Source organism: Anomaloglossus baeobatrachus, chromosome 4, assembly GCF_048569485.1.
Source record: "Anomaloglossus baeobatrachus isolate aAnoBae1 chromosome 4, aAnoBae1.hap1, whole genome shotgun sequence".
NCBI lineage: Eukaryota > Metazoa > Chordata > Amphibia > Anura > Aromobatidae > Anomaloglossus > Anomaloglossus baeobatrachus.
In genome coordinates this window covers 379,709,709-379,724,401 of record NC_134356.1, presented here as the reverse complement: position 1 = coordinate 379,724,401, position 14,693 = coordinate 379,709,709, and the positions used below count along the sequence as shown (strand labels likewise).

The window sequence follows — 14,693 nt, the reverse complement described above, 5'->3', positions numbered from 1 at the left end:
CGTTTCACATATCATTAAAATTCAACAATCAGCGAATTCCTAAAATTTGAAAATGAGTTTGATTTGCATGGAATATATTATTTCAAGTTAAAAAAATTTAGCAGATAATAAGCTAAATTGGAAATGTAACTCCCAAACAGATTCCACAGTTTGTATAAGTTATATTTAACTACAATGTAGAACATTGAGAACCTTGATTTTTTTTAAATTATAATCTGTGGTCTATGCATAAATATATTTAAAAATCCAAATTAAGAGCATTTCTTTAAATAATACATTTATATTGTGTTTTTGTCTTTACCAGGCATTATTTTAGCAGTTCCTGAGACATTCCCTATATTGACAAAACTTTACACTGTTCTTGCAAAAGATCCAGATGAAGGAGATGATGTGATAGTATGTATTTGCATTTAAACTTTTTTTAGTTTCTTTCTTCAAATTGTAGTTTTCATTGAAACAAATAGAAAAGTACTTGAAATTAGATTTGATATGGCTTATTTTTTCTGTCTTTTCACTCAATAAATGTTTAAAAACAAAAGACAAAAGTAAATATTCTAATACTACTTATTTGCATTCTAAAACAGATTTTCCACATGTTTTATGTCTTTAAGTTCAAATTTTTATGACATTCTTCAATGTGTTTTGGTGATTTTAATTTTGTGGAATCTTGTGCTTGCATTTTCCATGATATATTTTTTTTATTTCTATGAGCTCTGTTAATTTATGTGCTGTTATCAATCAAGATCAAAGAGTTCCAAGCAACCATTCTAATGCAGAAGCACTATTTTTTAATTCGACAACACATCACTCACGTAGCTGAGTGCTAAATTTAAAGGCAATGAAGGGAAAGAAACCCTGAATCCAATGATGTATGACTGGGAATACTAAGTGTAGCAGTTGTGGCACTGAGTTCTTAAGGCCACTTTACACACAGAGATAAATCTGCGGCAGATCTGTGGTTGCAGTGAAATTGTGGACAATCAGTGCCAGGTTTGTGGCTGTGTACAAATGGAACAATATGTCCATGATTTCACTGCAACCACAGATCTGCCAAAGATTTATCTCTGCGTGTAAAGTGGCCTTTAGTTGTAGCAGAGCTCAGAAAGATATCCAAATCCACTTATAGCTTTCTGTGTACATTGAATACTAACAGTAAGCTGCTGATGAATCCTGGGGGCAAGGTATAACTAGCAGGCACAGACAACCTAGTCCGAGCAGTGATAATCTCCAACTGATAAAATATTAATTGTATTGAAGCAACAGCACACAACCTAATAAGTTACACACTGAAAACTGTGTCTCAACCACTACCTCACACTGCCCTCAGATTACATAGCATAAATCTGTTAACAGATTCCTTTGAAGGGAGATTAGTAAAAGGCAACTTATAAAACAGGCTAAAAGTAAAAATAATATGGAGTTGGAAAATAACAGTTTTTGTTTGGCAAGATCGTAGAGTCTATTACTTCATTTTTCTTTTGTTATATGATGTAATTTCTTTATCGAATATTAACCTATTGCATGTTGTATATTGAATTGAGCTTGAGATTTTAGCTTTGTTCGGAAAGGTACCGTCAATGAATACAACAAATGCTACTGGTACTATTGTATGACATAAAACCTTATGTTTTACATACTTATATCACTGGCATCTCAAAGGAATGTGATGACGTCCCATACACATCTGATTTCACATATTATATATGCCTGAGTTAAGCAAACCTGAGCGGTGATTGTTTTTAACAATTGGATAATATTTTGTCCCAAAATATGTAAATTTATGTTTTTCACATTATATCTTTTTCTTTAGTTTGAAGTCACTCATTCTTCTCCAATGTTTGATGTCTTCTTTGTATTGAATTCTGATACTGGTGTTATTTCTACAACTGATAAGCAGTTGGACTTTGAATCAGACCCAAAGGTATTTCCAAATGCTTTTATGCAAATATAGACCTGTAAGAAAAGCTAACACCTTTTAAGCCTTTGAAGACCTGATCATTTTCCCATAGTTCTAAAAATAATAATTCTGTAATTTTTGTTTCCGTTTTGTGTTTTAAAGTGATAAATGTGTGGTAAAAAAAATCTAGCAATATGATTTTCCGGTGAATACAATTACAGTTATATTGAACTTACCTGCAGGCCCATGGCTGACATGGTAACATATCAACTTCCAGAGATTGTTGCAAGAATGAGCTAATAAGTGTCACTGAGCACCAGGGATTGTTACATTTAAATGCCACTGTCAATAATTTACAGCGACATCTGAATGATTGTTAGGGCCAGGTGGACGGGCAGACCCAGAAGGTGGATCCACTGGGCCGAACTCCTTGATGAAGGCAAGGGGTCCGGTAGCCGGAGCACTACGGGTAGCAGGACAGTCCATGCGCAAGAGTGGAATGGAGAAGTCCCTGGGACCACGGAGTCACTGATGGTAGTCCGGGTGACGGAGCTCAGGTTCGGAGGCCGAGATGATGTCAGGCAGAGTCCGGAACCGATGGAGCGAGAGGACGGGTCACCACAGGGATCAGAGATGGAACGGACTGACGGGATGGCAGATAGTCAGCGTTCGGGAATCGGCAGGACCGGATGGCGAGGCAGGAGCGGCTCTAGAAGAGAGATAGGTAAGTATGGCACAGAGACACAAGGAGACCTGACTCCTAGCTTAGGAAACATGAAGAACAGGCCCCGCCCACTTGGACACTAATCCCCTTTATACCCTGTACCTGTGTGTTCAATTTCCTGTCAGTGGACGCTGGCCCTTTAAGAAAGGGTCAATGACCACGCGCGCGCCCTAATGCGCATGCGCGAGGCCCGGGTGCCAGAAGCCAGGGCAGGGAGCGGTGAGCAGGAAGCAGGAGAGCCGGGCTGGGGCTGAGTAGCCGACGGGCGCCGGGAGTGGGGACCGGGCCGCCTGGAGACCGCAGGCAATGGAGGCTGGAGACCGAGGAGAGAAGCAGGGAAGCCGGAGAGCGTGGCAGGTGAGCCGGGGAGCAGAGCAGGGACCCCGGAGAGCGTGACAGTACCCCCCCCCACGCCCCCTCCCCGCAACCGGGACAGAAAGGCACGGATCAGAGGAGTACCCACATTCTCCGGGGCTCCCAGGACCTATCCTCAGGACCATACCCAGCCCAGTCTACCAGGAAGAACTGTCGGCCCCGTACGGTTTTCATGGCCGCGATATCCCTTACCGCATAGATGTCATCATCGGCAATAGGAGGAGGGGCCGAACTGGCAGCAGCGGAGAAGGGACCAAGGACAACCGGCTTGAGCAGGGAGACGTGGAAGGAGTTGGGTATCCTCATCGTGGCCGGGAGCTGCAGTTTGTAGGAGACCTCATTGATCTTGCTGAGGACTTTAAACGGCCCGATGTAGCGAGGACCCAGCTTGTAGGAAGGTAGCTTCAATCGGACGTACTTGGAAGCAAGCCAGACGAGATCTCCTGGAGAGAAACACGGAGGGTCCAGACGCCTCTTGTCTGCGTGTCTCTTCATCCGCAGGGAAGCACGTCCAAGGGACGCCTTGACAGAGTCCCAAATTGTTGCAAAGTCACGGGCTACAGCATCAGCAGCAGGGGCATCCGAGGAAGAGGATACAGGTAATGGGACGGAAGGCTGAAGTCCGTAAACGACATGGAAGGGAGAACTGGAGGAGGACTCACTGACGTGGTGGTTATGGGAGAATTCAGCCCAAGGAAGAAGCGTGGACCAGTCGTCATGATGGGCGTTGACGTAGTGACGTAAGAAGGAGGTCAAGATCTGATTGACTCGTTCCACTTGGCCATTCGACTGAGGATGGTAGGCTGAAGAAAAGTCCAGAGTCACTCCCAGATGTTTGCAGAGGGCCCTCCAGAAGCGGGAGCTGAACTGAGTTCCTCTGTCGGACACAATGTGTGATGGAAAGCCATGCAAGCGGAAGATGTGTTGTATATAGGCGTCAGCGAGTTCCTGGGCAGAGGGCAGTCCAGCCATAGGGACGAAATGAGCCATTTTGGAGAACCGATCCACCACGACCCATATGACTGTGTGTCCGGAGGACAGGGGCAAGTCCGTAATAAAGTCCATCGCAATGTGTTGCCACGGAACTGAGGGTATAGGCAGAGGCAGAAGACGGCCATATGGCAGATGTTTAGGCGTCTTGTTCCTGGCACAAGAGGAGCAGGCTGAGACAAAAGAAGCAACGTCCGTGCGAAGGGATGGCCACCAGTAATGACGTACAATCGTACTCCATGTTCTCTTCTGACCAGCATGGCCGGCTGTTTTCGAGGCATGGCCCCAGTGTAACACTTTTTGCCTGTCAGTCTCAGAGACATAGGTCTTCCCGGGCGGTATCTGGGCCAGGGTGACAGGGGCCACCGGAATGATTTTACTAGGGCAGATGATGGGCTGGGATGTCTCCTCCTCCTGTTCCATGGGCAGGAATGACCTGGACAAAGCATCTGCGCGTACATTCTTGTCCGCAGGTCGGAAATGGAGCTGGAAATCGAACCTGGCAAAGAACAAGGACCACCTGGCTTGCCGTGGGTTCAGTCGCTGAGCGGACCGCAGGTATTCCAGGTTCTTGTGGTCCGTGTAAATGATCACGGGGTACACTGCTCCCTCTAGAAGGTAGCGCCATTCCTCCAGATCCAGTTTGACTGCCAATAGCTCTCGGTCACTGATGGTGTAGTTGTGTTCAGGCGCTGAGAAGCTCTTGGAGAAGAAACCGCAAGTCACCATCTTCCCGGAGGAGGACTTCTGCATGAGCACTGCTCCAGCTCCCGAGGAGGAGGCATCCACCTCCAAGGTGAACTGTCGGTTTAACTCCGGACGGTGGAGCACAGGGGAGGAGGCAAATGCCCGCTTCAGAGAGCCAAACGCGGCGTCGGCCGCAGGTGACCAGTCCTTTGGATTAGCCCCCTTCTTGGTCAAGGCGGAGAGAGGAGCAGTCAGAGCCGAGAAGTGAGGGATGAACTGGCGGTAATAGTTTGCGAATCCCAGAAAGCGTTGGATTGCCTTCAGTCCAGAAGGAGGGGGCCAGTTGAGAATGGAAGAGACCTTCTTCGGATCCATCTGCAGTCCGGTATCGGAGATTACGTAACCCAGGAAGGGAAGAGAAGACTGCTCGAAGACACACTTCTCGTACTTGGCGTACAGACGATTTTCCCTCAGTCGTTGTAGTACCAGCTGCACGTTCTCTCTGTGGGTCTGGAGGTCCGGAGAAAAGACCAGGATGTCATCAAGATACACCACCACACAGATGTAGAGAAGGTCCCGGAACACGTCGTTCACCAATTCCTGAAAGACTGCTGGTGCGTTACACAGGCCGAAGGGCATCACACAGTATTCATAGTGCCCATCACGGGTATTGAACGCGGTCTTCCATTCATCCCCAGAGCGGATGCGGACCAGGTTGTAGGCACCCCGAAGATCCAACTTGGTAAACACACGAGCTCCTCTAAGCCGATCAAACAATTCGGGGATGAGCGGCAGGGGGTATTTATTTTTCACGGTGATTTGGTTCAATCCCCGGTAGTCAATGCATGGGCGTAGGTCGCCCTCTTTCTTCTTAACGAAGAAGAAGCCTGCTCCAGCAGGAGAGGAGGATCTCCGAATGAATCCCCTTGCCAGGTTCTCTGTGATGTAGGTAGACATGGCCCTTGTTTCGGCAGGAGACAGCGGATATATCCGTCCTCGAGGTGGTGTAGTTCCCGGGAGCAGGTCGATGGCACAATCGTAAGGACGATGTGGCGGCAGTACCTCTGACTCCTTTTTATCAAAGACGTCCGCGAAGGACCAATAGGCCGAGGGCAGTCCCGGTAGGGACTCTGGAACCGGAGGTCGTCGGATGGGTTGAATAGTCTTCAGACAGTTCTCGTGGCAAGAGGAGCCCCATCGGGTGATTTCACCAGTACCCTAGCTGACTGAGGGTTCGTGTGTCCGTAACCAGGGGAGTCCCAGCAGGATTTGATGAGACATGTGTGGGAGGACGTAGAGAGCGATGTTCTCGGTGTGCAGGGCACCGATACGTAGTTCCACCGGCTTGGTGATCCACGAGATGGTGTCAGAGAGGGGTCTCCCATCCACATAGGCAATCACTAGGGGTTTGTCGAGTGGAGTAACAGGCACCTGGTACTTGTCCACCGTGGCCTGCTGGATGAAATTGCCTGCTTCCCCGGAATCGAGGTATGCCTCGGCCGTGAACCGCGTCTCTCCCGTTGTCACTTGAACTGTCCACGTAACCGGGTCTGAGAGAGTCCCAGCACCTAGGGTGGCCTCTCCTACCAACCCTAGGCTTTGGAGTTTCCCGGCCTCTCTGGACAGGAGCGTAGAAGGTGTGTGCCCTCTCCGCAGTAGAAGCAGAGGCCCTTGGCGAGCCGTTCTGCTCGGCGTTGTTCAGACTGCCGCAAACGGTCGATCTGCATGGGCTCATGGACGGAGACACCAGATGACGTTGACTGAAGTACGGCGGGCTTCTGCGGAGGAGAGGAATGCCGTATCGGACGTCTCTCACGGGACACCTCTTTGGATCGTTCCTGAAAACGAAGATCTACTCGAGTCGCTAGGGCAATCAGGGCATCCAGGGTGGATGGCACGTCACGACCAGCCAGTTCATCTTTAATTCGACCCGAGAGACCTTCCCAGAAGGCGGCGGTTAGAGCCTCATTGTTCCACCCGAGTTCCGAAGCCAAGGTGCGAAAACGGATGGCATATTGACCCACCGTCAGAGTCCCCTGACGTAGCCGGAGGAGAGATGAGGCAGACGCGGAGGCGCGTCCGGGCTCGTCAAAGGTGCCACGAAATGCCTGCAGGAACTCCTGGATGTTGGTGGTCACCGGATCCTCCTTCTCCCACAAGGGGTTCATCCAGGCCAGCGCCTCACCCTCTAGATGGGACATCATGAACGCGACCTTGGCTTGGTCGGAGGCAAACAAGTGCGGCAGCTGCTTGAAATGGAGGGAGCATTGGTTTATGAATCCCCTGCAGGTCTTGGGATCTCCGGCGTACCGGGGTGGTGAGGCCAAACGAAGTCTGGAAGCATCCGAGGAGGCTGCCACGGGAGCTGTGGCTGTGGATTGTCCAGTGGAAGCTCGAGATGCCGAAGATGTGACCGACGCTTGCAGCGTGTTCAGGCGGGCGTCCACAGAGGACATGAAGTTCAGCATGCGGGTCTGGGTCTCACGCTGGCGTGTGAGTTCCTCCTGCAAGGCCGCTAGTGCTTGGCCGGGATCCATGGCCTGTTCTTACTGTTAGGGCCAGGTGGACGGGCAGACCCAGAAGGTGGATCCACTGGGCCGAACTCCTTGATGAAGGCAAGGGGTCCGGTAGCCAGAGCACTACGGGTAGCAGGACAGTCCGTGCGCAAGAGTGGAATGGAGAAGTCCCTGGGACCATGGAGTCACTGATGGTAGTCCGGGTGACGGAGCTGAGGTTCGGAGGCCGAGATGATGTCAGGCAGAGTCCGGAACCGATGGAGCGAGAGGACGGGTCACCACAGGGATCAGAGATGGAACGGACTGACGGGATGGCAGATAGTCAGCGTTCGGGAATCGGCAGGACCGGATGGCGAGGCAGGAGCGGCTCTAGAAGAGAGATAGGTAAGTATGGCACAGAGACACAAGGAGACCTGACTCCTAGCTTAGGAAAAACGAAGAACAGGCCCCGCCCACTTGGACACTAAACCCCTTTATACCCTGTACCTGTGTGTTCAATTTCCTGTCAGTGGACGCTGGCCCTTTAAGAAAGGGTCAATGACCACGCGCGCGCCCTAATGCGCATGCGCGAGGCCCGGGTGCCAGAAGCCAGGGCAGGGAGCGGTGAGCAGGAAGCAGGAGAGCCGGGCTGGGGCTGAGTAGCCGATGGGCGCCGGGAGTGGGGACCGGGCCGCCTGGAGACCGCAGGCAATGGAGGCTGGAGACCGGGGAGAGAAGCAGGGAAGCCAGAGAGCGTGGCAGGTGAGCCGGGGAGCAGAGCAGGGACCCCGGAGAGCGTGACAATGTTTAAACAATTAGCTCCGGTTACTGCTGTTACATGCAGATGCTGGCTGTGTAACACAGTTGATATTTGTGATGTAAGGAACGAGCTCAAGTCCCAATCATGGTATAAACACACTGCATGCGACCAGTGGTGAAAATGTAATTTACAGATCAGAAAAAAGTTGAAAAGTAATAGCTTACGTGATTGGAGAAGAAAAAAAGGGAAAACTTTCAACGCTAGTTTATACTGTAGCTACTGACTAAATCAGAGCATAGGGGAATTTTTGTAATTTGATCTATATTAGGTAGAGAACTAAGGACTTGCCATGAATGAGCACTATCATACTCGAGTTCTCGGTGTGAGTAACAAGTAATCGACGCTCGGATGGGCTTGACTCCTGTACCGAGTGTAGTGTAGGTAATTGGGGAACTCGGGCATTTTTCCGGAAAATGCTTGATTTCCCTATTCATCTCCATTATACTTAAGAACAAGGGTCTAGTCTCTCTGAGCGTCTATCTGCTCATTACGAGTCCCGAGCATCAGAGCATGGTAGTGCTCGCTCATCACTAATAAGGACCTAAACTACCTTCTCCAACAGTCTATTGGTCTTGTCATCATTATCTGAAAGTGACATAATCTGAAAAAGAATGTTAATTCTTATAAAGCACAACTTCACAAGACAATGATTATATTGAAAATCTCTGCAGTACTGTATAATAATCTTTCCAAATCACTATATTAGCGATTTTTGCTGGTAACCTGTAGCACGAGCTGCCTTAAATCTAAACTGGAAGCTATACTAAACTAAGCAGTGTTATTCCCTTGCTGAAAAGCTACATTTTCAGAGTGAGAGAGAATGCCATAGGATTTTACAATGCTCATTCCCGCACTGAAGACGGTAGCTAAGGGTGATAGGCAGTATGTTGAAGCAGAATGCAGATTTTTTTTCTAATTTGCTTTGTGTGTTGACTCCCATATTGCTGAATTATAGAGGACCAACAATAAGTTTAAAAAAATAAAATAATTTTCACACCCTGCTAACCTTTCTGGCCACAGCAACTGCTGGCTGTCACTTGTATGGTCCTCAGGTTCTCTGCTTACCACGACCGCATGGTAAAACCCGGATCCTCTTCATACTAGGCCAGAATGTCTCTGTGCATCACTATTGTAAGGTCATGACATTGGAAGTCCCGACCTAGTGCAAATAGGTGTGGGGTTTTACCACGCGGTGGTAAAAAGAGGAGCCGAAGACTGCTTAGGGGACAGATAGCAGCGGAGATGGCTAAAGAGGTAAGCAGTGAGGTATATGTTCTTAATTTCTATATCTTGTGTTTATTATGCTCTGTGTTTCTTCAGACCTTAGAGCACAATAGGGAACATTCAATTCACGAAGAATAAATTTGCTACAAATTGAATTTCCTGGTAAAATCCATTCAGTGTGGTAAATTAGAATCTCATCAGATCCACTCATGTCCACATAACAGTTTTGTCTCTATATGGGCCTAAAAATGAATTTGTCATTTTAATCATAACATTTTTTTGCCAATTATAGAAATTTGTAATCTCCATCAAGGTGAGAAATGTAAAGCCAGAACCAATGTTCTGCACAGGCTTAATCACAATCACACTCCAAAATGAAAATGATGAAGAACCTGTTTATAAGTAAGTACAATAATTTCTAGAATAGTTTCCATAAAATCAAACTTTAATAGAATATTATAACTAAATTGCCCACTACCTTGGGCCAGACATGCATGTAATGATACCTTAGTTGTCATGCAATCACATCATGTAAACTCAGGTCCACACAGTCTGTATGTGTCTCCTCTAATTGTGTTTACACTGATAAAGCTTAGTGTAAAACACCTTACGTATTATCCTGTAGTATATAACCCCGCAAGGGCAGGACCCTTTCCTCTCAGTACCAGTCTGTCATTGTTAGTTTATTCATTGACATTTATATGTGTTTTGTATTTAACCCCTTCTCATGTACAGCACCATGGAATCAATGGTGCTATATAGACTGTATATATGAATAAATAATAATAAATATTAAAAATATTATACAATATATTTCCATGGGAACAGAAAGCATGAAATGTGCTAATAAGTGGCCAAACTCATAATGATTTACTATTGTGACCATATGATACTAAACTGGCAAAGCTCTTTAATCTCTGCCAAGATTTGTGATTTAAGCTTTAATCTCCCAACAATCCAGTTTCTTTATCTATTGTAAATGGAGTTGTGTTTTTTGCTTCACATTTTTCTGCAGAGGATAAAGCATTAATGAGGAGTTTTCCCTTTGGATGTTTCTTAGACCAAACTCAAGTGCTCTATTAGACAGTAATGAACACAGTGGAAGGCATGGCTATAGCACACAGACAGGGAAACTCCAGGTTTGGCAGTCTCATATGTATTGCTAGATCAAAGGTTCATACAATTTAATTTTCACATCTTTTACCATCTGTCTTTAGAGGAAAGTGAATAAAGCACAGTAAATTTTTAATACATCCTGCCAATTTTGTTGTGATATACTTACATTCATTTAATATGTATGTGTAGGCTATAGGAATGTTGAACTAGGAGACTTGGGGCCCTATTCATCAACGTTTTCAGAGCAAAATTCTGGCAGAAAACATTTGAAAAGTCACAAAATGTAGGCGGAACTTGGCGTTGTACCTACATTTTGTGACTTTTGGCACCTCCATGATACTTTCTCCCAGGTCGGCATAAATGGAAGGAGCTGGGTTGAGATGAGCAATGGCAGGGATGTGTCATCTAATTCACGATGAACTTTGGTGTTCCCTACACCATTAATCTCACTGCAGGAAATTATTGCAGTGAGGTTTCTGGCATAGCACACAGAGGCGCATACCACTCTCCAGATGCTCCATATTCATGAAGGGGCATACTCGTCTTAGAACCTCACCCCAGTGCCTTTTTTTGGGGGGAGTTTTTAAGCGCTGGAGTGGTGCTTAAAATGTAAATCCCTTGATCCCTGTCTTATACTGTCCCTCCAATATTTTCATCCATTTTTGGCGTCACTCTGGTCCCACAGAGCCATTTTGTGCTTGTAACTTCTGACTGGCCAGAAGTAAGACGTTACCAAGCTCTCAATGCATCTGTGTGAGAGTCAGGACAACTTGTGACCTCCGGTGCACTCCATGAAACAGTAAAGCTGCTTGCAGTCCACAAATCACAGGAGACTGACTGGTATTGGAAAAACATGAAAACAGCAGCAGGTAAGTATAAGACGTGGGGGAGGGGACTTATATTTAAGGCACCACTTCAGCGGGGAAAAATACACTGGAGTGGTGATTTAATGAATAGCCTGTCATCAAGACCGGTGTGATGCATCAGGCTCCTAATGTCCTGCCACAAGAAAAATTTTGTCTTCCTCATGGTGATGCACTTCATGTCAAATTCAGGTTTGTTTTTTTTTGCAAACAGTGGTTGTTCCTTGTATGATAAAAATGTATACAATTTTCCAATATACTTACAGTATTAATCCCTCACTGCAGAATTTAGGAACAAAAATACAAAGCAAAACAAATCTCTCTGGAGGCAATAACATCAGCATCATGGTGATCCTAAACAATAAATGTTTATTATTATAATTCCTTCATGTTGGCAGTCTAATGCAGTATACAAATATAACCTTTCTTAACATGATAAACATATAACAGTGCAGAAAAGTGATGCTGAACGGTAAAACTTTAAGGGCTTTTGTTGCGCTGTGTTGTGTTAATGTCATTATGATAACTTTCTTCTTTTAGTTTAAAAAAAGGCTACATTTGAATTCTTCTGGCTTTATAAATATAAGAGGTAATAATTACTGGTTTAATTGTCTTTTATCTTAGGAATTTACCAAATAAAACTATTGACATCCCTGAAAATCTTCCTCCTGGAACAGTTGTACTTAAACTACAAGCAACTGACAGGGATATAGGAGACAGTGTACACTATGAATTTTTCACTACCTATCCTGGACTATTTATAGATGAGGGTAATTAATATAAACTGTGTAACATTAATATTTGTTTTACATACATTATATTTGGTATTTCTGACAAGTCACATTCACTGTAGAACGGGGAGTATTATTTGTGCATATCTGTAGAGTAAGGCCTAACACATAATACTGTTTTCACCTTGATGGAAAGTGTTTCTTTGCAAATTTGGAAAGATATTTACTTTTAAAAGTGGAACAATGTGGAACAGAGTCCTGTGTTCTGTCCTATTGAAAAACAGGATAACTATTATTAATATGCATAATCGGCACAGTTTCCAACAGGATAGGTATCTTGTAGTATTTTGTTTTAATTGGAATCTGTCAGCAGGTTTTTGCTATGTAATCTGAGAGCATTATACTGTAAGCACAGAGACTCTGATTGCAGCCAACAGTGGTTAATCAACAGGAGATTATCACTGGAGAACAAGCTCCCCTCTGCCTCCTTGTCCAACTATACCTCCTCCACTAATTAGCATATTTCTATAAGTATACAATGTACATAGAAAGCTGACAATCAGTGGTGTGGCAGGGTTATACAAACCTTAACATTCTGAGCACTGCTAGGTCTGCAAAAAAAGAAAACTGACTCTATCACAAATGGTGCATCTAGTAAACTAAGTGATACATCATTAGATTCATGGTCTCTGCTCCTCCATCATGCAAATCAGTGCTTACATTGCACAATGGCTATATCCATTGCTCTCTATATTAAATGCTGACTAAAGCTGCTCCCCTGCACACTTCTATGGCTGAAAGCTGAAGCCTGCTGGGAGGGATAAAGTTAATTTCTTCGCGATAGACAGGCTTTCAGTGCGACAGCCGGGCAGCTTAAAAGCATTTTAGAATGCTATTATCATGCATATTAACGCAATATCTGCTGGTTAATAGTATTTTGGATAATGCCAGGTTCCCTTTAAAGGTATCCTTATTCTACACTTCCAAAACACTATAAAATACTTGGCTGAACTGAAAGTCTCATTAACCATACTACCAGCATCATAAATGCTTATGATGATTTTAGTCTTTCAGTTCAAGTCATTCCAGCTCAGCTATGAATTGTGGCCATAATAGGAATGAGAAAATGTAGTGGATTGAACCTTTCCTTGGACTGATGCAGCTTCTCTGAATTCAGAGCACAGAAAAAATGGGTGTCTTCTACTTTGGTAGCTTATGGTTTATGAACCACAAGCATAAAAGTTATCTTCTGACAAGTATTCAATTTATGTTTGAAGATGCATAGGTGTATGAAATATCCATTTAAGTTCAATATCTGCCTGATTTTGGAGGAGAAGCTATATGGTATTGATGTATTTTACTAGATTATATAGCGCCATTAATTCTACAGACATCCCCATTACTGTTCCCATAGGGGCTCACAATCTAACTTCCCTATAAATGTGTCTTTGGAGTGTGGGCGGAAATTGGAGAACCCGTATGAAACCCACACAAACACGGGGAGAACATACAAACTCCTTGCAGATGTTGTTCTTGGTGGGATTTGAGCCCTGGACCCCAGCACCCAGTGCTAACATAATGCTGCCTAGGTGCAGTGCACGATATTAGTGAAATATCTCACCATCAATTAATTAGTGGTGCAATCTTCCTTTGATCCCTTAGATAATAATTACCATAATATTCTAATGTTGGAGGAAAGATGAGTTGAATGTAAAAAAAAAATGTCCTCTTAGTAGTGTTTTACTATAAACTGAAGCAGTGATATTATATTGTCTAATTGTCTGGAAAATATCTTCATTTTTAAAATGTTTTATTTCAATGTTTTTATGTGCCAGATTCTGGAGAAATCAAAATAGCCTATTTATTGGACTATGAAGATCCAAATATTGTTCATGAGCAGCGATTAATCATCCATGCATTTGATAATGACAGAGTTCATATAACAGTAGCAGAACTAACAGTGAGGCTAATTGATGTTAATGATAACTATCCACAATGTGAAGGCTACCCCAATATGTGAGTACAAGATTCAATTCAATTTATCTGATAGAAAACGCTATGCATCTGCAGCCACACTGGTAATCTGTAGGTAAATACCATTTTAGACATGTGGAGGTGTCTAATGAAGTTATAATCTCCCTACAACTGCTCACTTCCAGTCATTATGGCGGTGACGGGGCTGTGATCAGTCAACGTTCTCTAAACAGCCAGCGAGCTTTCAGTCCCAATGCTCCATGACTGACATACATTGCTGCCCCATTGATGGGAACCAAACAGCTGCTCTCCTATTTAGAAGGGAACACATTAAAATGATATTTATCTGCAGGTTACCACTATGGCTGCAGGCAAATACTTTTTTCCTGACAATTTCCCTTTAAATGTAAACTTTACTTGAATGCAAAATCACTAGAGATGAGCGATGTTGGAATTGAACCGTTCGCCAATTTCAAATTCGAGTGATTTTGGGCGGTGTTCGAGTCGTTCGACGAACTTGAACGATTTGCTTCAAGTTTGGCAGTTCGAGTTACCGTTCGATAACGGTTCGATCATCGAAAGCGTGGCTTTTCACAGTAAGGTTATGTGCGCACCTTGCGTATCTGCATGCGTCCTGCATCCCCAGCACAATCCCTCTCTCTTTCCTACTTACCGATCACGGGCGCCGCGCTTCACGGCTGTCCCAAAGCTACGGCAGCTTTTCCTGTTTTGAAAATGGCTGCCGCTCATTATTCAATCTGGTATTCCCTGTTTTCCCCGCCCACCGGCGCCCATGA

The 14,693-nt window shown here is 44.9% G+C and overlaps 1 protein-coding gene across 1 annotated transcript in view; it reads left to right on the top strand.

The window, feature by feature from the left end:
- The window catches only part of LOC142302424 (cadherin-related family member 3-like), a 338,150-nt gene that overhangs the window by 157,500 nt on the left and 165,957 nt on the right, over positions 1-14,693 (top strand). Inside the window, 5 exon segments of the mRNA XM_075343486.1 lie at positions 305-396; positions 1,811-1,921; positions 9,505-9,614; positions 11,816-11,961; positions 13,758-13,938. Coding sequence (XP_075199601.1) covers positions 305-396; positions 1,811-1,921; positions 9,505-9,614; positions 11,816-11,961; positions 13,758-13,938 — 640 coding nt within the window.